Source organism: Cyprinodon tularosa, unplaced genomic scaffold, assembly GCF_016077235.1.
Source record: "Cyprinodon tularosa strain WSP-4 unplaced genomic scaffold, ASM1607723v1 ctg165, whole genome shotgun sequence".
In the NCBI taxonomy this organism is placed as follows: Eukaryota; Metazoa; Chordata; class Actinopteri; order Cyprinodontiformes; family Cyprinodontidae; genus Cyprinodon; species Cyprinodon tularosa.
In genome coordinates, this window is record NW_024038483.1 from 585218 (window position 1) to 610570 (window position 25353).

Sequence of the window (25353 nt, forward strand, 5' to 3'; positions counted from 1 at the left end):
GCAGTTATGCTACGTTCACGCAGCAAAAGCAGCAAAATCGTGTCTGCTGCTTCATTTTTGCTGCTTGTACCAGTTAGTTCTGACGAGTGGCTGAAGCAGCTTTGCTGCTCTGGCTGCAAAAGTGTGTCTGACGCGCGTTGGACGGAGCTTCACTATCCTTTCTCTGCCTTGCAGCTATATTTGCTGTGATCAGTGGGAATAAACTAGTTTTAATATGTGTTTAAGTGAGAAAATACATTTGAAAACGTAATCAGTGCCGTCAGTTCATTCAGATTATTATCCTGCCTTCAATATTTTTTTCTGTCGGAGCCGCTCAGACCCCCACATACCAGCGGTGCGCCGACAGTAGGAATCCCTTCATCAGCAGCCTCTGGCCGGGTCACCTCCTCGCGGTTCACCGCGGCAGCTGGTAGGTGTTTTTCATCTAAATAATCCAAACTGCATATTCTGCCGGCAGATTTCTGCATTTTAAGTTAATTTAGGCGTCAATAAACTGTTTAAGAGGAGTGATCATCAGCGCTGTGTCTCTCTCCCTGCGTCAGATGATTAAACGCGCCTGACGTGCTGCTTCAGCTGCTCAGACGCGCTGCGCCTGCTGCTCAAAACGCGCCGCGGGACCTTTTGCTGCGCCTTGACGCACGTCAACCATTGACTTTGCATGTAAACTCGCTGCTTCTGTCGCGCCAGCTGCGGTGTGAACGCAGCATTAGTCATTCGTTGCATTTGCCTGTCCGCTAAGCTCAAAACAACCGCGCCTGGCTTGACGGAGAAACCAGGAGAACAGCTGTGCATATTTACGACAGTGCACTTTTACTTTCGCCCTCTGGGGGGAGCCTCGCTGGAAAATCAACACCGGTTGCATAGTGTACCTTTAAGAGTTAGGGGGAAATGCCCTTCAAGCCTCAAAATGATCGGTTCAGACCGACGGTGGTGTAGAGCTGAATTGGAACGTAGTGGCTTCCCAGAACTCATTCAGTGAAGGTTGTGACTCATGCTGTGATTACGCATAACGTACGTGAACACCTCTACTGGGCTGGCGTGCAATTTTGCAACTAGTGGTGTCCCATTTCTAAGGGAGAAAATTTTCACTTGCACTTCCCTCGTTGAGTGGACTTCACCGTGGAGGGAACTCAAGGAGTGTTCTCAGAGCCAAGTGAGAGGAATAGGCCCGGCCCAAGTCTGTTAGCATCTCCTTTCAGGAAATAGACAGTGTTAAACACAGATGCACTTTACTACCACCTGTACTTCTATAACAATAAAACCAGTGACCTTAATAAAATTAATAGCTCTGTCATTAGCTTCACCCAAGAGGCTGCAGTCCATCAGGACCAAAACCTCATGCCTAAAAAACTGTTTCTTCCCATCAGCTACCAGCCTTATCAACAAGTATGTATGTTTTATATTGTATATAGCTATAGATTCTGTCTTCTGTTTAGGTAGTGAATTTGTCTGCACCATCAACACCAAGTTAAATTCCTTGTAAGTGCAAACCTACTTGACAATAAATCTGATTCTGAAAGAGAATCAGACACAGAGGCAACAAGGGCAGGAGTACTTTTATGAGACTAAACACAAAATGTCATTTCAGCAAATGAGCTCTGTCAATGACTGCATATTGAAAAGAGACACGATTAAACACAGAATGGTTTGATGGATAAGATGTCGTTTGTGTTGGTAACGTGGACCAGGACTGTAGACGTAGGGTTGATGTAGGCAAAAATAACATATAACTTATGAAGTGAGACTTAAAAGAGAAAATATCGAAGCAAGGAAAAGATGTCAGTATAGCCTGCAGGCAGACGAAGCCTATAGTAGACCTCAAAGGGAATAATTGTGTAAAATGTTTTTTGATGTTCTTGCATCGTCTTCTGATTCATTCTGCATATACAGAGACTCCACTGTAAGAGATTTATTTTACTATAAGCAGCCTAGTTTGTTTTTTTTTACCCTAAAACGACTGTGATAGGATGTGTTTCATAGTCCCGACCAAAAACTCTATAAAATGTTTTTTTTAAACATTTGATTAGAATGTATTATTTGAAATAATAGTCTCCTCTGTTGGCAAGTATGTTAAGATCTAAAACTGCAGTTTTTTTCACAAATTTGCCTGAATTGACGACTTGTCCTAGAAAAACACAAGCTTTTACTGTTAGAAAGGCTTCTTTTAGATACGGTTTAATCAGAGCTCAAACTGGAAGGTGATGTGTTGCTGCTTGGGTTGGTGGAGCTGATCGATGAGATGACAATGATCTTATTAGGAATCAAAGAGTCACAGATGTAAGGAACTGTTTAAATTAAGTTGCAGATTACTGGGATAATCTGCAATTTAGCTAGCTGCTTGAATTGATCAAAGTCTGGTATATATATATATATACAGTATATACAGTATATATATATATATATATATATATATATATATATATATATATATATATATATATATATATATATATATATATATATATACTGTATATATATGGAAGTTAACAGGATACTGTACTTCCTGATAATCTTGGCTGTGAGAACCTTTGGGCAGCTGAACAGAATTCCTTCATTTTTGTGCCAGTTAACAAATTATCTGCTGTGAACACTTTGTCTAGTTGGTCTGCTGCTGTGTGGGGTCTGTATATTTGGATGAGGATCCGCTTTAAAACAGCATGCGGCAGGGCACCCCCCCTCTGTCTCCCCACAATGGAGCTATTGACCTGGAGAATGGTCTGAAAAACATATCCGAACTGAGACCCCCCACCACCCAAAAGCCCCCATCATGTACACCCAGCAGGGCCAGCATATGTTACCAAGGCAACAGATTACCAGCCATCATCATTCTGTGCTATTGTTATTTTATGGTTTAGAAGAGAAGCCAGAGAGATTAATGTTAATAAAGATGTTAGTTAATCTGCAAGCTGGCGCAGCTTTAAAGGCAGACTGGAGAGGTGTAAACTACAGCTTTTAATGAGGGTTTTGTTATGCTTCAAAACTTGTTTTTCTTATTTTGTTGCAGAATGTCACATCTGCTGAATTATTTAGTCCTGTCAACATATGTTTGAACATTATAACTGCCTTTCATGGTATTTTGATGAAGGAATCACCTAGACAAATAGGGTACTCTAAAGTAGCTTGTTCTTATGAGTTTCTTTTTAAACTTTGAATCATGGAGCCAAAATAAAATATTTTTTCAGTGACAAAACATTGGACTGTAACTGTTTCAGTTGCAACATATTTATCGCTCATTTAAACATAATATTAAATCATGTACAAAGAATCTGTAGTTGTGTATCATTTTTGTATAGTTAGCTTTCACCGAACAAAACTCTTGTAATTGTTTAAAACCATCTTCATAGCTCTCCTGACTTTCTTAAAGTTTATTTTGCTTTTCTTCAGACTTTTTCCTGTTTATTTTCAATCTGCATTTTTTTCCCTTCACTACATTGCAATTAGTCAAGACAATGGCTCTAGAACCCTATTATAACAACTTAATAACCTTAAACAATACATTTTTTATATGCTAGACCAGCAAAGCTCAGTAAACATAGTCAGGACATTATGTGGTAGACCCTGCACATATAAAGAATCACCCTACCATGTATTGAAGGAATATGTGGTATAGTTATGGTATAGATAAAATCCTGATAATCATGGCATTCAGCAGTATTCACGACATTGCCCCAGTGCTTTGTAGGACCATCTTTCACTGCAAGAGCTCCTGCAGGTCTTTTTCATAGCTGTCAAGTCTCCCGTTTTTGCCAATACTGCTGTATTTTTCCCCTCTTTCCCTCCTTACTCCTGTATTATCTGTCACCTATACAGTATTATTCTGTTATAGAATTATCTAAAACAAAAACCCCAATGATTTTCCTCTACAAATGGACCTGACGCTAGTATTGCAAGTCAAAATCCGATCACTTTGATGTAGTTTGCAATTGTTTAACAAGTGTTTATTTTAGATTTTTTCGTGCACATGTCTTAAAATATATTGGATACTATATTAGTATCCTCGATCCAGCACTAAAATGGTGGTATCAGTATTGGCGAGTACCAACAAATAGGGCACTGATACCATTTTGAGAACCAAAGGTTTATTCAACTATTGTAAGACATTCCAGGTAACCAATAGAAAGTTCTACTGTACTCACTTTGTATTAGTCATTTTCCTGCTTCCCAAAGGTAGGCGGCAGCCTGAAAAAGCCATGATGGCAATTATTTTACATCCAAGTAGTTTGCAGTTCTTCATATACACACACACACATCAATATCAAACAGAGAGTATTGGTATGGTATCAGTATCGGCCAGTACTGTGCAGCCAGTTATCGGTATTGGTATTGGGGCCAAAAAATGTCATTGGCACAACAGCGGATGTCCAAAACTTGAAGGGTAGGCTCTTTTTGGATGTCGATTAGCTTTTCACATCTGAGGGGTGATATTTTTGACCATTCTTTTTTTGCAGTTCTGTAGGAGATTAGATTTAGATTTAGTCTGGATTTACGCTGAGGCAATGTAATAAATTATCTAAACCAGGCATCCCCAAACTCGGTCCTCAAGGCCCCCTGTCCTGCAGGTTTTAGAGGTTTCCCTGCTCCAGCACAGCTGATTTTAATTGAAAGCTGATTAACAGACTTTTGGTCTACTGCAATCATTATAACCAGCTGTGTTGAAGCAGAGAAACCTCTAAAACCTGCAGGACAGGGGGCCTTGAGGACCGAGTTTGGAGATGCCTGATCTAAACCATTCCCCCATATGGCTTTATGTACAGGGTTTATTTAGCTACACCAGTTTTCCAACTAATTTTGATCAGTTTTTCTGTCCCAGAAGGAAATCATTCCCACAGCAAGATGCTCCCGCCACCATATTTTGCTGTGGGGATGCTGTCTTTTAAATGTATACCAAAAAAGATCAGTTTTGGTATCATTAGACTGAAGGTTCTTCTTCGTCTTTTCTTGTGATAAACTGGAAAAAAATGACAGCTTAGCTAGAGTTATAATGGGTGTCTGAATGTCTCTGATTGATTAGTAGCTCCAGATTGAAACTAAGTTTACTTTTCAACCATTTGAACACTCTACTGTTAGACAACAGAGCCTTACAACAAAGCTTTACACACGTACTGTAAACCCACTGATGCGGACAGCACCTACTCCCACTCATCATCCCTGTGTGTCCTTGACCAGGCCCTGGACAGCGACCGCTTAGTGTTGCAGAAGATGAAGAAAGCTGCTAAAGCCAAGTATGCCTCAGGGCAAGGTACAGAGAGACATTAGTGCACAAACACTTTAGATGACAACACAAACTAACAGTTTTTTTTTTGGATAGATCATGTGTCTCACCTGGAGCAGTACATCAACTCGATGGAGAAGCTCGCAGTAAACTGTCATTCAAATGGAGAGACAGAGGTTGGCTCGGCCTTCTGCCACTTGGCAGACTTTTCTAAAGAGCTTCTGTCTCCAATGAAAAACCTGGTAAGTGAAAACAGCTAAACAATGGAGAGATCTAGAGTCAGAGAAGCCATTTAGATCTATTCCTGATCTTTGCTTGGTCTTAAAAAGTTTTTTTTTTTTTTTTCCGTTATTTATTCCCAAGCATATGAACACAGGGTACAAACTTGTTTTGGTCACTGAAGCTCCAATATTTACAACAACATCCATGATTCACATAAGTACAATTTGCAATTAACCTAATGAATAGTGTTGGGAATTGATAAGATTTTCACGATTCCGATTCTCTTAATGATTTTGTGAAATGATTTGATTCCTTATTGATTCTCCATGCTCCATAATTGCTCAAAAATGTTCTCCAACTGAATTAAAACAAACTTAGGTAATCATCAGAACAAAGGAGGAGAGATCCAGAGTTAGCTCCCAGCTTAAGCTATTGCAGCTAGATTATGGCTGAAATCTTGGTGTCATGATGGACTCAGACCTGAACCTTCAGAGTCCCATAAAGGCATTTACTAAATCAGCCTTTTAACACCTGAAGAACATCTCCAGGATTAAAAGACTAATCTTCAAGCAAGCTCTAGAAAAACTTATTCATGCATTTATCTTTAGTATTTATCTTCTGCCAGTGTTCTCACTAGAACTAGGAAATTAGAGCACATCAGTCTGGTTCTGAAGTCCTTCCACTGGCTCCCTGTAGCTTAGAGAATAGACTTTAAAATCCTTCTGTTAGTCTATAAATCACCAAATGGATCAGCACCTCAACACATAACAGATATGCTGTCAGTGTATCAACCTCCCAGGGCTACTCTGTGCATCCAGAACTACAAGCAAATGTGGAGAAAAAGCATTTAGTTCCTACACTTCACTGATCTGGAACAACCTTCCAGAACAGAGGCATTGGATCCCTCATTCTTTTTTTTTTTCCTGGACCTTGTTTGGAACTTTATTGGCTTCTCGCCCTTCCTCTGTCTGCCAGAGGGCAGTCCTTGAATGGGGGTAATGTTTTTCTGGTGTGAGCTCCTTGTCATAGAGAGGATCTTTGCTTGTGGCTGGGCCGACCTGTGTTGCTGCACACCTGAGAACATTTCTCCATCAAGATGACCAGCATGTATGTAAGGAGGCAAATCATATCTCCTTGCAGTAAGACTGAAAACCAACATAACATATTTGTTTAGAACTGCATTTGACTGTTGAAGTAAAATCTTTAACCGAGGTATCATTGCTTTAAGGTTGTGGTCCAACTGTTTTATTTGTTTTACTACCCTTTTTTAAATACTTCTGGGAGGAGATGTGACCATTAAAGTAGTGATTAGAAATTGTTTTACTAAAGGCAGCATTTACACATTTCTTAAAACCGCTTTTCAGAGCAAATTTTGTTAGTTGGCATTGGGAGCTTTTGTGAAATGCTAAGCTGGGTGCTGATTTCTATTCAAAAGTTGCAGAGTACAATTTCTACCACTGCAACTCTATTAAATGATAGATTCCCCAGAGAGGACATTGAAGGTACATGAAGTACTGTCTGGTGGAAATTCCTGAAAACATCAACATAACAAAGGTCTAAAGACGGAGAATAAAATCTATTCAGTATAATCTTATATCCTATATATGCAGCTTTCTAGTAGAACTGCATATCTGCTTGCAAACTTCTTTTTCAAATATTGCATAAACCTCAGCAGTAGGTAAAAAAAAAACATTAGAAAGTATGTGTGGATGACGTGAGAAAACATTCATAAAGGCAAAGACTTGAGTGATCCAGTCATTAGGTGATGTCTCTATGTTCTGCTTTTGTATCTGATGGTGTTAAGTGAAGTGCTGATTGCTTATTGAAACAATATCAAGATTTTGGTGGTTATGATAAAATATACATATTTTAATGTATCTAAAGATAATACCAAATACTGACGCCTCGTTGTTTTATGATGAAGGAAGTGATTTTCCGTTTAACTGCTCTAACAAGCTTGAATGCAGCAAAAAAATTGGTTAAATATTTACATAGACCAGACCATCAGTGTTTCTTTGTGTTTGGATCCTAAATATCTGCTTCGATGTGCGACCTTTAGTGAAACTGAAGAATCTGTCCTCTCTAGAGGAGCCGCTGCTCTTGAACTGTCTGAAATGCCTGGCTGGTTGTTCTTTTTGACTTTTTCCTCTATTGATGTCACAATGAAGCTCATTTGCATAGCATCCGGCTCATGGAAAGGGAGGAACACTTCAAACAGAAATACTGCAGCTGCTTCAACCTTTTTTTTTTTTTTGGAAAAGCTGACCAATCAAGGCAAAGCAAGCCTTTGGAAGAGAAAAGATGTGAAAATGAAAAAGACTATGAAGCAGTTGGAGCAAATCTTTAAATATTAACTAGGCCAATATTCTGTTTTAACATTACTGCTTTTCTAATATGGTGAGGCTATTTTAATCCGCTTTAAAATTGAAGAACTCAGATTTGAAATTACTGACGAGTCTCATTATTCAACACTGTTTTGTTTTGTTTTTATTTAAGTTTATTCAGACACATAGAACAGTCATTATTTTTACATAAACAATATTGTGGCTGAAAGGTTTAGGCAGAATCAAAAGCTTATGAATCTCTTCTTGCAATAAAATTAATCTACTCTTCACTTATCAACGATAAAGCATTCATTATTAATACAAGAAAATATACTTCACTTACAGTGATGATTTTCTCATATAGTTGTGCACAGTTTTTAAAGGGTAAGGATGGATATGCATTCCACATTTCTACTCTATTTACATAAATAGATTCAATTTAAAAATTTAATTAAATTCAATTAAAAAATAATTGATTAATCCCAAGGGGAAATTAAATCAAATTTTGGTTTCCTTTTTGACTTTTTATAAGGTGAATTTAAAGTTATGAAATTATATTTAGTTTCTGGAACAGAAAATAACTTCTGCATACAATCTGGAAGCTATTTATTTTTTTTGTTTTGTACATTAATTTCAACTATGCTATGTAAGATTTTTTCATTTCATTATATTTGAATGCAAATAGTTTATTAAATCTCACTTTATTTATAATACATACTAGTATAAAATACGTAAAGATTTTAGCTTTCAGTCTAATTTTTCCTAAGCATATCTGTGCGTTTGTGTTCAGCTGAAGAGCATGCTTCACAACATCAACTTCTTCCTGGACTCTCTGGTTAAAGGAGACCTGAGGGAGGTGAAGGGGGTGAGAACTTTTCTCTACAAGTTAAAGTGTTTTTTTTATCTCAAATGATTGACCAGAAAAGGCCTGGATTTTGTTGTTTAAAATGAATACAGATTGTTTCTGTAAACCTTATCTTCTGTTTCTGCAGGATCTGAAGAAGCCCTTTGAGAGAGCATGGAGGGATTATGAGAACCGATTGTGAGTTTACAAGCTCAATAATATCTCCTATTTTTAGGGTCCCCTTGTTACGTGTTGTGCATGTAAAAAATAAATTACATCTCTGCATTATTCAGAAACACGGGAAAAGGCTCATGTAAGCAGAAGTGAGCTGGTAAAGCTGTCTGGAGTCAGATTAATAATTTAAAGTGTGCGTGTGTGCGCAGCAAGCAGGTGGAGAAGGAGAAAAGGGAGTTAGCGCGACAGTATGGAATGGTTCGGAGTGAGGTGAGCGGAGGAGAAATTGCTGAGGAGCTTGAGAAGGAGAGGCGCTCCTTCCAGCTGAGCATGTGCGAGGTTAGTGGCTCCTTATAAGCCATCTGGGGTCTCTCACTCCACACTTTACAGTCATGCAGCTACATCTAATTCAAGCTAATGGAGTAACTCTCTCTATCTCAGTATCTCATTAAAGTGAACGAGATAAAAACAAAGAGAGGCGTCGACCTGCTGCAGAACCTCATTAAGCACTACCACAGTCAGAACAAGTAGGTCCTGGCTCACACTCACACACTCACAATGACAAAGAAAAACACACAAACACTGACATATATGGATTTACTCTAAACATCTTTGTGTAGTTTCCTGCAGGAGTGTGTTTCCACCACTCAGAGGCTGAAGCAGTACATGGAGGAGCTGAACGTTGTGCTGAACACGGTATGAGGAGCAGCAGGAGTCTGCAACATTGTGTTCTCATTAGTTCTGGCACTTTGTAGACAACAGTGTAATTAGAATATTATTAGAGATACAGTGTGGCAAAAGTAGTGCAGTTTTTTGTAAAGTAGCACAAAAGCAGAATCATTTCTGTCTCCTCATTGTCTCATTTAAGCATGAACATTTTTTGGTGGTTTTGTTTCTTAATGAATACCACGTTTTTTCATATTTGTTGGATTTCAGCTTCTGTTGATCCAATCTAGCCAGGTTTGAACTCCTTTCTATGTGGATTTTAACATTTCTATATAACATCCTGAAACCAGTCAGAGGTTGTGGTCAAGATAGTCAGGAGAGAAAGGATTTGCTGATTTAATTTATTTGTGTATTTGATGTAAAGGTGTAACTTTCTGAAGGACTGGTGGGGACAGTCTCCACCAATAATTAATTTTTTCCCCTCTTTTCGCTCATTTTCTTTAGCCAAAGGTAACACAGGTTGGGTGAAGCTGTCTGTGTTCAGAGCGTTTTCAGTCTGTGTTTTTTTTTGTTCCTCGCTCCCGTGTCTCGCCTCTTGGTGTAACATCATCTTATCTGTCACTTTGACACATCTGATTTGCGGTCACATTTCACTGACGTTCAAAGTAGCCACGTGGTTGGAGGAGAGACACACAGCAGCACTCAGTGAATATTAACCAGCAGCTACTTCGATATTTAAGTAAAAGTTAGGAGATGGGTTCGTTAAAAAAAAAATTAGAGATCATACCACTGAAAATTCTGTTTGTTTGACATACTGAGCCTTTTCAGCTAAAAATGGCAACACTTTGTAAGTTTATACAAGTTAGTATTATAATGCAAGAAGCTTGAGCAAACATAGTTTGTTCTTCTTTACTAGTTAAAAAAGCTGGGCTTCTCAGAGGACCATGATTCACAGTTACAGGTTAAAATTAACATGTTTTCTTCATCAGACTGCAGAGCTTCTACATATCTTGAAATATTATTTCTGGCGTCATTATATTTGTAAAAAGGTTCATAAATCTGTTTAAACAGAGTACAGAGAGAAGTAGGGAGAGCTGCAGGTTTAAAGGTGAAACAGATTTACTAGAATATGCAACATGCAAGTTTACCAGAAAGTTTACAAGAAAAAAATATACTATGCTATATTTAAAATGAAGTATATCCATATTTTTCTGGATGGATGGAATTGAAATTGTACTTTGAGGGATGCATGATAAATCGATTTTGCAATCGGAATCGGCTGTTATTTTTTATTATTATTTTTTATATATTAATGTTTTTGGACCCTATATATGTAATTCACTAAAATACATCTCTATTTATCTATAAATATAGATAGCAGTGTATTATAGTTCTCTTGTGTTCTCTCAACAATAGGAAAGCATTAAATAAATAGATGTTCAAGCTCATTTTTGGAAAATACAAAAACCTAATGAAAGCGTTCAGGTTGAGTTACTGTAGTTCAATCAGCCCCCACCCTTAGAGTGTCCCCACCAACTTTCATTACAGTTACACCCTTGATTTGATGTAAAGGAATATCTCAGTTGGGCGAGTCCTTCCCACTGCATTTGTCTGCAAGTAGAAAATGATATAGAGTGGGTACAGTATACGATTTATTCCATGAAAGGACATTTAACTGTCAAGGTTCTAATAACCTGAATCAATTACAGTCAACTATTACATGGGGTAAAAACACACCATTCCACTCTTATATTGTAGCTGTAATACTGCAGTAATACTATGGTTTTTCATTTTTTTATTTACCAAATGAAAAATTCTTTCCTTTTTCCTTTATTTTCCAACAAATGATATAGTTTGCCACCATCAATGTGTGACTATGTGTGGGTGAATGGGGAAATGAGTGAATGTAGTGAAAATCGCCTTGGTCAAGTCTCCTGACTTGGAAAAGCGCTATATAAGTACAGGCCATTTACCATTGACCAATATAAAAATTATATCTGTGTTCATTTGTGACCTTTTTTTAAACAATGTTTAATTCAAGGCTAAAGCCTTCATTCACAAGGGAACATATATAGTTAATTCATTCAACAGTTATATCACATTGGTATCAGATATTGGCCGCTACACTCAGCCCAGGTATTGGTATTAGAATTTATCAGAAAATAACTGGATTGGTGCATCTCTAACTTTAATCATTATTGTTCTCAGAATTGTGGAGATATTTCTGATTAATCATATGCTGTCAGTGAAATCATGAGATGTGACTGTGCTGGTGTGTTCAGGTGAAGCAGCGTCAGGAGGAGGAGAAGAGGCAGCTGTGCACCATCAGGGATCAGCTGAGGCCGGTGGTCCACACAGAACAGGTTGGAGACTCCTACACCAACATCGACTCAGAGTGGGATACAGATCAGCTGATTAGAAAATGCTTTACTTTTACATACAGGACTCTCTACCGAAGCAGGTGTACAGTATGCATCAGCTTCTGGGAGACAAGCAGTACGGAACAGAGAGAGCAGGGTTCCTGTACAAGAAGAGCGACGGGTAAACATGCACAAATCACAATTCCTTTATACCTAATTTAGGAGTTATGCAACAAGACATAATTAATTTAAAAAGACCAAAGGACCAGATTAAAGTTTTAGATGACGTTGCGTTTTATAACATGACAAGCTGATGAAAAATTAAATCCCACAAAGTAAAACATAAATAAAAAAGATTCTACCTAATCCTCACTAAAAGTAATTGACTGTTCATGTTCCAGAGATCTAATAATTCATCACCTCCTTTGCCACAGCTAAATGCTATATGTGATACAAACTGTCAGCTTTCAGGTGGACAATGCTATTTTTTTTATATATCATTTCTGGTGTGCTTAAAAAATGGTGAAGCAGCACAATCGTTGGATAAAGTCAAGCGATAGCGGTTCCTAATATTGGTAAATATCTTTATTGAAGTGTGCAGTAAATTGACAACGCTGCGTCTCAGCCAAAATATTCTTTCATGAAGTTTTTGTGTAGTTTCTCTTTGTAAGTTGCTTCTCACATTTTTTTCCTCAAAAGATTCTTATTATCTTTGGTATGATCTGTTATGATTGATTGGATTTATATTTTTCTTGTGTTTCTTTTCCTCATGTCCACCTTGGTTATCTAGTGGTCACTATTTTTGTTCAGAACTTTGTGTTATACTTCCATGGTTCTTTTTATTTTATGTACTTTCATAATTCTGTCTGTTATTTTTTCCATTGTGTTTTTGTGTATATGTATTTTGCGCTGGTGTTCATTACTGTTCCTCGCTCAGCTCCCTGAGTTTTCTCTGTCTTAGCTGCTCCACACATCTCCTGATTGCCACAGACCTGATTTAAATGTACTTTAGTGAAAAAAACTAGGTTTGGATAACATTTGACTCCTACATTAAGTCTAGAGCAAACTTAAATTGTGTTTGTACCTGAGAGAAAATCAGGAATAGGAGGAAAATATTGAATGCCATATTTTCTCTTAAATCGAACAATTTAAGAATAAATTTGTTGGTAAGAACGGTTCTTGCATGAGGCCCGTTGTCTTAGACTAGATCATCCCTTCATAATCCCTGTTTCCCTGCCTGTTGTCTCCCATCCCTCTCCTCAGTGTTCTGCCTGTAACTTTACCATCATCTTGTTCTCTTTGCACCATTTTAAGTTCTCTGTCCCAGCTAAACAAACCTCTGCTAGTTGTTTGTTCCCACCATGTAGTCTCATGATCTTTGGAAGTAGCTTTTTATTATGTTTGCCAGATTCTGTGTTGATTTTTAAATTTTCCTCTGTAATAAATCATGGGATTTTTACACTTATGGCCAGAGATTATAAACCTTGCGTTTCATAATTTGGATAAATGGTTACCTACTTTGAGCACTATAGAGTATATGACGCCAGCTTTATGTCTGCTTCACTCTTCAAACCTAAACTCAGCTTTTTATAACCTCCCATCAAGAGCCGGATAGATACCAGTTCTCTTGATCCTGATCTACTTCTTGTATAACCCAAAAAAGTGAGCAGACCATTTCTGCTTTACTTTAGTAATTCACTTCAAGTTCACACAGATGAGCAAAAGGTAATAGTTGGTGACATAATGGGGAAATATTGTCACCGTTAACTTCAAATGGAAATGTTTGATTTTTAAGTCAAGTTTAACTGAATACGTTTTGGTTCTTGAAACAAAAATTGGACTGCTATATATTACAGCAAAGACAACGATTGATAAAGAACATTTCATATAACCTTATTTTGAAAGGAAAACATATAGAAAAAAAAACGCAACTCACTCAAACATACAAACTCTTTAATAAACAGAAAATTCATGTGACTTTTATTACTGACACAATGTGTTTGTGTTGCAGGTTGAGAAAAATGTGGCAGAAGAGGAAATGTTCAGTTCATAACTGTTACCTGACTATTGCACATGCTACAGTGAGTGCCTGTTTGTGGATGTGCTGCATCCGCATACTTTTAATGTTAAAATTTTTATTATTACGGTAAAAGTAAACATTAGGGGATTGTTATATTCCCATTCTGGAACAAAAGTCTTAAATCATTTGAATTAACAGTTAGGAATTAAACAAATGTACATAACTTTGTTAATTTATGTATTCGTAGCAATAATCCAAACTGTCCTATAATAATTTGATTCTTGTTCTATATTTCTGTTAAAGCGCTTAATCCCCTCACTGAGCAGATTTACAAAATGTAGATTTCGGCTGTTTTTAAATGACTCATGCATATATGATTTAAGCATTTCCATCTTGTCAACCTTTTCTTTTTGTAACGTTTAGCCGAATAAACCTCCAACTCGACTAAACCTGCTGACCTGTCAGGTGAAACCCAGCGTGGAGGACAAGAAATGCTTCGACCTAATCTCCCGTAAGACTACGTATTGTTCTCGGGAAAATCCTTCAAGAAATATTTGGATATTGTAACAAATACTTGAAATATATCTATATTACTGGATTTCTATAATTTGTATAGTTGAATAATACATATGATTACAAAGATGAATTGCTAAATATACCTATAAAATAAAAGAAAAAAGATTTAGAGTGTTCAATACATGCATTGATTATATATCTTTGTCCTGTAGATAATCGGACCTATCACTTCCTGGCTGAGGATGAAGCTGAGTGCGTTGCGTAAGTCAAAATCTTTCAGTTGGACCTGAGTAAAAACATCTCCCCACCAAAAAGAAAAAAAAAGAAGGAAAACAAGAGCTAAATGTTGTTGCTTGAGTCCAGTTTGTTTGAATCATCTAACCAGCTTCTTAATCTGGACTATTTTTTCTTTGAGATGATTTATTTGTAAAGGAAAGCTCTGTCTTTCTTTCACTGAGAAGAGATGACTCAGGACAAACACTTTAAATAACACTTCATAAGGTTTATTTATTACATTAGTATGAGACATGGCAAAAAATCTTTGACAGAAATTGTAATTTTACTCAGACGAGAGAAATGTCTGGTGTTACAGTTGGCAGAGCTTCCCATCGGGCTCGCTTCTTCAGAGAGTTGGCCCAGAATAACAGTTAAAGAAGCATTTTATACTCTCAGCCTCACATCATTACACATTTATACATGAGGAGACTTCACTGGCTACAGCCATATCAACATATTACATTATTAAGAATAATCCTCTCTGTCTGTGCTCCCATTTCACTCCCAAATCATTGTTATGAACATTATGAAAAGATAACTTTTCATCCTGGCAGGAGAACTGTCCTAATTAGATAAACTGCTTGGGAAAACAGTAGCCTTAACACGTAACAGGCTGTTAATATTAGGGCTTAGCAGACACATAGATGAATAACAAAAATAATCCTAAAAAAAATCAAAAAGTCAGAATCAACTAAACAAAACATAGCCTGTTATATATTTGCATACGAGAAGCACAGTTCCACTATCTGGGGTTTATTTGAATTATGGTTAATATGTGCCTCTATTTATTAACTAGATGTATGTGGAACAAGGAGTAAGATATTAAAGGTGCAGTGTTTTACCATTAAAGTATTTAAAGGAAGCTTTTAAAGTAATGCATGAAAAAGAAAACTAAGTTAATTTAAGTTTTTTTTTGGGGGGGGGGGTTGTTTAGATGGATCTCAGTGCTCAGTAACAGCAAGCAGGAGGCTCTTAGCATGGCCCTGGATGGGGGCAGAAGGGGAGGGGGTGGGGCTGAAAACAGTGTGGAGGATCTGACCCGGGCCATCACTGATGACATCCGCAGGATGCCAGGAAATAACAACTGCTGTGACTGTGGCGCTCCAGGTAACACCTGCGTGTCAACCAATTAGTACGTCCTATTTGGTTTCTCCTTTTGTTTCCAACTTACGAATCACATTTCTCCTTTTCTGCAGATCCTGGATGGGTCTCAACGAATTTAGGCATCCTGACCTGTATCGAGTGTTCAGGGATCCACAGGGAGATGGGGGTCCATGTATCCAGGATCAAGTCTCTAAGCCTGGACAGCCTGGGAACCTCAGACCTACTGGTGAGGAGCGTCTATCACCTATTTGATGATCTATTGGTTCTGTGTTTGGCCTCAGATGCTCTGCGTAAAAAGTTGACTTTTAAAAACAATTCATTTACTAAATCAAAACAATATAATCAATTATTTATTTAAAGCAAATGTCTATGTAAAAACGTGTCAGCTAAAAATAACTTAAAGGTATAGTGGAGGAGGTTCATTTTCCGGGTGGATCATCAAAATAAGTGGTTCTCCTAATTGTCAATCATTCTGGTGATATGTTTATGTTAGGTCATCCTCGCACTCGTCCCCATTTTCACTTACCAGTGGTGAGTCTGACATAGTGGAAAAATTGCAAATCTTCTTTTGGAAAGTAAGCTTGTATGAGCGATGCACACAGCAAATTTTAAACAGAGCGTGCACAAGGAGAAATGGGCTTGTGCATGCTCTTGCACGCGTTTAAAAGGCGTAAACTCTCGGGAGCGGTTACAGGGTTGTGCACGTGCAATTGTTCTTAAAAGTGGAGATGGCAGGTCTTCACAAAAATTCGCGAAAATCCTCCACTATACCTTTAAAGGAGGAGCTTGTTATATTGTAGTTCTCCATCATCTGACACAGTACATGCATTTTTTTTTTAAACCCTACAACTGCATAAAATCCTCAATGTTTTGTATGGCTCCGTGGAAGTGAAACTCCACCCTTATTCTGGCTTTAATGTTGCACTTCCACAGAGCCACAGCATCAAGGTGAGGTCCCTCCTGCAGTCTGTCTCTGTGGGAAAATAAATGGCCATCTTTGCTCTTTGATTAAACAACTTAAAAGTCAGGCCTTAGGCTTGTTTATTTTGTTCTGGCAAACTCCTCCTATGAATAGAGAATTTGTAAAAAAAAAAAAAAAAAAACATCCCAAAAGGATTAAAAACACTTATTAAGAAGCCAAAAATGGTCTTTAGTTTTGTGCATTACATAATAATGTGGCACACATTTTTAGACAGACCAAAGAAAGTAAAGTTAAATTTAGAGGTTTTAGTACATTTAGCACAGCATGGTTGAATCCACCCATTATTCCATTCTCCAATCTTTCATCCTTCCATTGGATGTGGGTCGGATAAGCAAAACTATCTTAATTCAAGTTACATCAGCATGTTAGGCTGCTGTTCGAATTGAGGTCAGAAGGGGTTAAGGCTCTGAATCACTGAGATGGACTGTTACTGTAAGGGAAACAGAAGCTAATTAACTTTGAATATATTTTGTTCCCAAGCTCCGGTTTTATTAGGAACATTTTGTCAATAAGGCAGTTTATGGTTCAGCCGTCGCCAAGTTCTGCTTTTAAGGTTTACAACTGAGAAAACTAGTTTTTTGTGTGTGTAATTTATTTTTCTATTAACATAAAATTAGTCAATGCTAACCTGCTGTTCTCTAACATGTGTTTCAGCTGGCTCGAAATGTTGGTAACTCTGGCTTTAATGAAATATTGGAGGCTAATCTACTCAGTCCATCGCAGAAGCCCTCCCAGCACAGCCACATGTAAGCTACACACCACATATACTCTTATTACAAAAAACATAAATCTATGGATCTGAATCACTGTGTGCCTGGCAGGGCGGAGCGCAAAGATTTCATCCTGTCAAAGTATCAGGATGTTCATTTTGTGAGGAGGTTCAGCAGTTCCTCGGCGGCGCTGAGGCTGGGCCTGCAGGAGGCGACTAAGAGCTGCGACATCTACAGCCTGATCCAGCTGTACGCCCAGAGGGCCGAGCTGAGCCAGCCTCTGCACACACACATACAGGTAACACGTCCAAATCTATCATGTTCACACCTCTACAGTTTCTGTTTATCAGGCTGAAGGAACTTCAGGATTTTTTTTCTTACCCTTTAAGTAAATAGTTTTCAACTGCAGATAAATATATTAAGGTTATTCACACTTCTCCCCTGCTTCTGTGTAGATTGTGTAAAAAAACCCCCACAATACTTGGAGTGGAAATGAGAGAAAAAAAAAATCCCACCTTTAAAGATGTTTACTTTTTTGTTCTGTGTAAAAAAAAAAAAAAAAAAAAAAAAAAAAAAAAAAAAAAAGCCACATATTGTGACAGTTTGGAACCACTGATGTTAAAGATAAATTAGATAGATTTTTTTTTTTTTTTACAGTTTATTATTTTTGCCTCAATGACACTCGTTTTCAGTTTTCTATCCAATTTTACCAGATTTTTCTGTTATTTAGCCAATTAATTTAAAGCATTAATAATACTGTGCATTCTAAAGGTTTTTCTCTTCCAAGAGAAACTCTCAGCTCTCGGCATCATGGGGGATTTTCACTCATTCATTCTTTGATATTAAGCAAAAACTCATTAGAAATGCTTATTGCAGAAAAGCTCAGTTCTATTCTCAATGACTAAAGCGCACATTATCAATTAAAACCCAAATTAGAGTTTAGCAAACTCCTTTTTTTCCCCCTGGTATTCTTGTCAATGATCCTTTTGGCATGTAGATAGCTTCTAGTCATATAGATCTGCTGACCCACACAGGCCACTCTGTGCTTTATTTCTCTAATGGTGACTTTTGGAGGTTTATTTTTTCTCTTGCCATCTTCAACACTGAGTGTGATGGTAAAATGAACATTATTTTGTTGTGTTAAACTACTCTTTGCATCTGACTGTATATACAGGCAGATTTAGCTAAATCTGGCAATAGAGCATCAGCACAGCTCAGTATGTGTGCAATGAGAGGCTCTACTTTGAGAGAAATGAGCTGAGAAAAAGGTCATGTGATACTGATCAAAACACCTTTAGAAACCTTTTTTGAAACTCTGATTATCTGAAACAAATAGATAAAACAGAAAGCTGCTAATTTTGTAAAAAGCTTATTTTTGTTCCTCAAATGTATTACTTCATATGTTTGTGTTTAAATAAGATTTCCACTGTGAGATTGTTCTGTTGCAATAAAAATTTGTTTATTTTAGACCTTTTTAAACACCTTTACTTGGGGCACTGATGGCTGACCTTAAAATCTTTTAAAATGTTTTTTGGTATTATTGTGATAACATTAAAATGGCGGATTAAAAGGAATCACTTTATTCATACTTTAAAGTCAATTTTAGGTAATTCCAAAAAAGTTTTAAAAAGTTAAAAACAAACCACTGGACTTTGTTTTCCAAGTTTGAAGACGTTTCGCTTCTTTCCTGGAAGATTTCTGCTGCTCTGCAACAAATTCAAATATTTGATATAGTCGTTTTCAAGATACAAGATGAATAAATAAAATAAATAAAGAAGCGTGATTTATACCACTAAACATAAATGTATTTATTCATAATCTTTCAATATATTGATGCCGGATTTTATCAAAATAAAAAATAAAAAAAATAAAAATATTAAAAAATACAATTCTAATTTATTGTTTGGAAGATCAATTGAACTTTTAATCATGACTAGAAATGTATTATGATAACGATAAACGATATGATATAAGCCCACCTCTAAGGTTAGCTTTATCTTCAATTTTATTTGGCTGTTTCAATATTTGTATTAAAGTAAATACACAGTTAAACATTTCAGACATTACGTTATATATTTCATAACCTGTTATTATACATCCACAGGAGAAAGGGGAGACGGCTCTCCATTTAGCGGTTCTATTTGCTGACAGGACGTCGCTGCACATCCTGGACTTCCTGGCCCAGAACTGGTCAGTCTGCTGTGATGATGCTTCGCAGTTTTTACGCCTCAGAGAGTGGTGATGTTCACACCTGCATGATTACTTGCATAGGTTTTTTCTTTTTTCCAGCTCTAATGTGGACGTACAGACGTCAGCAGGAAACACTGCGCTGCACTACAGCTGTCTGCATAACAAGAGTGACTGTGTGAAACTGCTGCTGAGAGCCCGAGCCAACATACACCTCAGTAATACAGTCACACATGCACAGCAATACTTATCTGCCTCCTGAATAAACCAAGGGCTTTAGCCTCAAATACAATATTAATGTAGAGTTTATTTAAATAGTTGATTGGAATCGATTTCTTTCCTAGAAGTTAATTAGTACCTCTATTGGAACTAAACAGGAATACATCTGCAGATTATTGTTATTGTTTTACTTCTTACATTAATAGTTGTTGTGGATGAACACTGAAATTAGAGGAAATTCTTTAGATCTTTACATTGTAAGTTTTATGCCTTTGTAAAGTCTCAGTCATCTGGATCATGGCAACAGCAAAACAGGCTTAAACTGGAAGGTAACTGGACTTTAGCTCTGTTCTTTTCTGAAGACGTTTTGACTCTTCGGTGTCAACATATCTTCAGAATAAAAACTGAGTTAAAATCTGGTTACCTTCCCATGTAACCCTGTTTTGATTGATTTGTTGACTTTACTGATCTGACAGTGGAGAAATGTACATCAGAATTGTTACATCAGCTAAAATAGTCAAAGGAGAAGAAGAATGTGCCAAAGGAAGAAAAAAGGTGCATGGGATAAATATATATATATACCTATATATAGTATATATAGTGCATTTTTTATTTTGTAATCTAAGTTTTTTACTTATTATGTTGTGTAAGTTTTATTTATTTATTTCCTCTTAAAAGAAATGCAGTCTTTGTTTTTTGTCCAAATAATCAGCATCATGTAACATCATTGTTTTTGTGCTGCAGAAAACGAGTTAGGAGAAACCGCTCTGGATGTGAGCCGCAAACTGAAGCACAGTGAATGTGAAGCTCTGGTGAGATCCTCAGTTGGAGTATTTCTTCGATTTATTCCTTTTAATCAAAGTTTAAATTGTCTGTTTTTTCTTTCTAATTCTATTCATAATTAGAAACTCTAACCAACATATAAAACCAATATACAAACTGCGAGTAAAGAGCAAAGCAATTTGAGGCCATAGTGGACATAGATTTCAGGCAGTTATGTAATCCTAATCATGACCAAAAAAAATCTACCAATCTGCAATCAGCCCAAAAAAAAAACAAAAAAACAACTCGAAAGCATTTTAGATCTTGAATGAAGCATTGATTCTTTTCACTTGGACAGGCTGGCTGTTTCAAGGTTTCCCCTAATCAATGTCTGATATGTGATTGCAGCTGCAGCAGGCCCAGTCCAACCAGTTTGACCATCATGTCCATGTAGAGTATGAATGGAGGCTTCGCCACGATGATTTGTATGACAGTGATGATGACTTTGATGACAGGGTAACCATGACTCGGCCTTCTATTCAACTCTATTCTGTTCCATTCTATTCTAGTCTTTTCTGTTGTATTCTATTCTTTTCTTTTCTGTTCTATTCTCTTCTACTCTTTCCTGTTCTATTCTATTCTACTTTTTTCTATTCTATTCTATTCTATTCTATTCTATTCTATTCTACTCTTTCCTGTTCTGTTCTATTCTATTCTTTTATGTTCTATTCTATTTTTTTCTGTTCTATTCTATTCTATTGTACTCTTTTCTGTTCTATTGTATTCTACTTTTTTCTATTATATTCGACTCCTGCCAGCTATTTTAATTGTTGTTTATCTTTCTGTGCTTCTCTTGTTTCAGAATGGTCCAGTAAAGAAGGAGCGCTCCTCATCTTCGTCGTCCTCAGTTTTCACCCCCTCGTTCTCCTTCTCCTGCCGTCCTTTCAACTTGAGTCAGTCCTCCAACTCCTCCTCCTCCTCCTGCTCTGTTGTCCTCCCCTCATCTGGAGGACCAGGAGGAGGTCTCCTAAGCGTCGGAAGGAGACTGGCAATGGCCATGGACCTGCACAGCCGTCCCACCGGTTCTGCCCCCAGCCCTCCTCCTCCCCCTCCATCCTCCCCCGCCCCCCCTCTGCCGCCACGGGTCAAAGGTGAGTTCACATTCAAGTTGTATCATATTAATATCTCTGAATACAACAGATATTGAGTTGGACCTATTTTTAGTTCATTTCTACAAAAAAAAAAAACATTTTTTTTTATTTGTTTGCTTCCAACAGAAACACTTACAGCTCCAATAATATGTGGAGAAAAACTCTCATGCGTAAATTTCCCAAGCATTTTGTTCTCTAATTAACTGAGTTCACACATTTCACACTGAGCTTTCCATGTGAGCTTTTCAGCAGCGGAAACGTGTTTGGAAGAGCGTCATCTTGAAAATTACTTTCAGAAAAAAAATGTTAATCTCAGCTTCAACTCAAGGTTACCAGTTAATTATGTTGAAAGGACAATGCCTGCTCTGTTGTCGATGCATTCATTGTTGCATTAATGATTGTCCAATTACAAAAACAAAACCAAACAAAAGGCAATCCTCCTCTGCTTATCGGATGCTGTGTTAGCAATGTTGGCACAAATAGATAACATCTTAGCTCCTCTGCAACTAATTTCATTCTGGTGAATTTGAACAGAGAAAAAGCTAAACTTTCTGTTTAATCCTAAATATCTCTTTATCTTTTAGCCCCTTGTGTTCCTCCTCCTCCTCCCCCGACTGGGGGCGATGGACTCAGGGATGAAGAGGAGGAAGAGGGGGAGGTTTTCTTCCCCATGTCAGGAAACAGAAAGACGCCGCCTCCCCCTCCCATCGCTGCCAGGCACAAGAGGACCTGCTCTGAGTCTAATAAGCAGGGTAATATCAGAGGCAGCCCGCAGTTAGTATGTCAGAGGAACTCTGTCATTAACTCAGTGTGTTTACAGATCATGGGTTGCCAACCAGTCCCCGGATTTACAGCCAAGACTCCTCCTTTAAGAAGTGTGTGTAAGTAATTCAGTTATAATTACACTGTATTTTAACACAAACAGAAGTATGTAGGAATATGTAGTTTTGTTCTTTTATTAATATATATAATGTTTAAATAGAAACTTTGCATACAGATGATTCTTGTTGATTATTATTGCAGTCAGTGTTGGAGAATCGATGAGCTTCTCCATGTAAATTATACTGCCCTCTACTGGTTACGAGTAAAATCCAACCATGGTTAAAAAACAAAATGAGCTTTAGTTCTTGTAGTTGGAAATGTTCGGTCATTCTCCTGAATAGCCTGTTAAAGCTATCACTAAAATATAAATAAAGTGTCGGCAGGCAGACTTCATTTCCATGAGGAACTGTATATTTGTGTAAACTGTGCAGGGTGAATATTTAGGCAATGCGTCACCTTCCTGCTTGATCTATACTTGTGTTTATTGTTAAATGATCAAAGATAACATATATTTATCTGTTTCACCTGTCAGAACATCAGTCACTGACGGGTCGGGCAGGAGACTGAGAATCTACAGCAACAAAATTGATCTAAAGGATAACAACACATGTTAATCATCTCCTGTCTCTCTCTCTCTCCAGTCCATCCTCTCCTCTCAGCTCGCTGACGGAACGACCAGACAGAGGTACTTTTTCTGTTCAGAGGCATCCACTAGACTCTTTGCTCTGCCAGGTTTAACTGTTGTTTTTAACATTTTTCCCGGTGGGAGGACCACCATTTAAAATAAACAAACCATTTTAAAAAAAATAAAAAATTAACTTACATCTATTTATTAATAGTCAAAACTATTTAAGACCTATTAAAGAAAAGCCAGTTTGCATCTGAATGCAAAGGGGTCCAGGTCCAGTTTCAACATTATTAGGGTATTGTTGCAAAACCCTAATAACATTATATTAAAATAATTTAACAGTTTTATGAGCTTTGATAACATAACAATTTTTTACTTGCCTCATAGGCCTTCTATGCAGACGTCGAAGATTCAAACAGAGCTACATTAAAATACAGTAGACTTGTAATGACAGGAAGAACTGAATAAGTTCTGAGCCAAACATTTTTTTATTGTCATTAAATGTATTCCTTATTAAAACTTTGCCTTTAAGGAAACTAGGGTTCAGAGACCATTTTTGGAAAACCAATGTGAATTAAAAATGAGCAGTAAGAGGCAATACACAAGGAAGAAAAGGTTTTATTTTACTCTGCAGAGGAGAAAGACATAAACAGCTGAACTGTTAGTGTGGTTCTGGTGAGGTAGCTTCCCACCCCTGCATAGGGGTGGGAAGGGCATAAAGAGAATTCTCACACACGAACATTGGGTCTTCAGTTCATCAAAGACATAAATTTTAACCACGGCATGAAGGAGGCTTTGTGAACTCATTATCTATCATGACCTTCCCTACACCCTTGTCTAGAGTAGGGAGGCAGATTTCTGTCCCCCTAAACAGTACAGCATAGTGAAAAGACAGGATGTCTCTATCATTACTCCTATTCAAACAGGCAAACATTTTATCTCACAAATAGGCCAAGGAAAAATATTATTCCATACCACATCCCAGAGAATGCTATATAATATATACTTACAGTACAGAAGAGGATTAGGGCCATTAAAAAGCAAGAACAAAACAAAAAACGGCCACTCATTAAACCAAGAAAGGCTATTGACTTTAATCAGACTTCTGACTTTAATCTCAGAATTAATATCATAGAATTATGCCTACTTGTAATATTCCTAATTCGTCAAAGTGATAATCCTGGGCTTTAGCGATAGAGTTCTAATTAATTCGATTTTTAATTCTGAGAGCAGTCAGAATTCATTAGCTTTTATTGTAACCTTTTTAATGGCACTGATCCGTTTCTGTATAAAAGTGAGATAAATATCCCATTATCTACTTACATAATGTTATCTAACAATATAATTGTATTATTGCCATTTATAATGTATGTATAACTAGACAATTCCCTTTTCTCCTCAGCACATTAGGGGTGTAAATAATAATCGTTTTGTATCGATGCATCAATCCAAAAGCCGACGATCCGATGCATCGACACGTCCGCAAGATAATCGATTCATGTTTTTTTTTCCTCCGGTCTATTTTTATCCATTTGCTCCTGGGCGTAATTCTCCCTCCCATGCTGCGGTGCCGCTAAACCTATTTTGCCCTCCTTCCGCGCTTCCTGGTTATACTCTTACAGCAGTTTGTTGCAGTAAGCTTGACACAGACATTTTTAAATTATGCTCAGTATTGAAGCGTGGTCTGAGCTACACGCTGTGGGTCTAGATTAGGGGTGTGCAAAATAATCGTGATGATGATGCATCGTGATTCTAATTTTCGTGATCTACTGCATCGATTCTTGATGCCAAGAATCGATTATTAATTTTAAAAAATGAATAAATAAAATTGCATGAATGGTTGGCGAACATCAGCCAAAAACAAGTGCAATACCACTTCCAGTCCAGTAGATGTCGCTGCAAATGTGTTGACGCACGCTGCCTTATGTCACAAGCATTTCCGGCCGTGGGATACTGTGCCGAGTCATTCAAAAACAAAACATGGAGGAGAAAATATTGCAATGCATCGCAATAATTCAAGTATCGTGATGCATCGTGATAGAATCGCATCGTGGCCTGTGAATCGTGATTCGAATCGAATCATGACTTCTTTGGCAATACCCACCCCTAGTCTAGATACGGCCGAGGCGGTGAGGAAGTGGGGACGAGTTTAGTCCGACGACGGAGGGACATGA

The 25353-nt window shown here is 37.5% G+C and overlaps 1 protein-coding gene across 3 annotated transcripts in view; it reads left to right on the top strand.

Moving 5' to 3' along the window:
* unm_sa1614 (un-named sa1614) overlaps positions 1-25353 on the top strand; it is a 32796-nt gene that overhangs the window by 2290 nt on the left and 5153 nt on the right. For 2 of the 3 annotated variants that reach the window (XM_038280851.1, XM_038280852.1), the window contains exons 4-27: positions 5167-5239; positions 5309-5454; positions 8549-8623; positions 8751-8800; positions 8986-9115; positions 9218-9303; positions 9397-9472; positions 11725-11805; positions 11886-11983; positions 13814-13883; positions 14246-14333; positions 14551-14599; positions 15549-15721; positions 15811-15944; positions 17355-17446; positions 17522-17708; positions 19515-19600; positions 19682-19815; positions 20561-20628; positions 20987-21094; positions 21441-21729; positions 22314-22481; positions 22550-22610; positions 23193-23236. In XM_038280851.1, coding sequence (XP_038136779.1) covers positions 5167-5239; positions 5309-5454; positions 8549-8623; positions 8751-8800; positions 8986-9115; positions 9218-9303; positions 9397-9472; positions 11725-11805; positions 11886-11983; positions 13814-13883; positions 14246-14333; positions 14551-14599; positions 15549-15721; positions 15811-15944; positions 17355-17446; positions 17522-17708; positions 19515-19600; positions 19682-19815; positions 20561-20628; positions 20987-21094; positions 21441-21729; positions 22314-22481; positions 22550-22610; positions 23193-23236 — 2566 coding nt within the window. The remainder of the gene's footprint in view (positions 1-5166; positions 5240-5308; positions 5455-8548; positions 8624-8750; positions 8801-8985; positions 9116-9217; positions 9304-9396; positions 9473-11724; positions 11806-11885; positions 11984-13813; positions 13884-14245; positions 14334-14550; positions 14600-15548; positions 15722-15810; positions 15945-17354; positions 17447-17521; positions 17709-19514; positions 19601-19681; positions 19816-20560; positions 20629-20986; positions 21095-21440; positions 21730-22313; positions 22482-22549; positions 22611-23192; positions 23237-25353) is intronic. The other variant, XM_038280854.1, reaches the window with a different exon arrangement.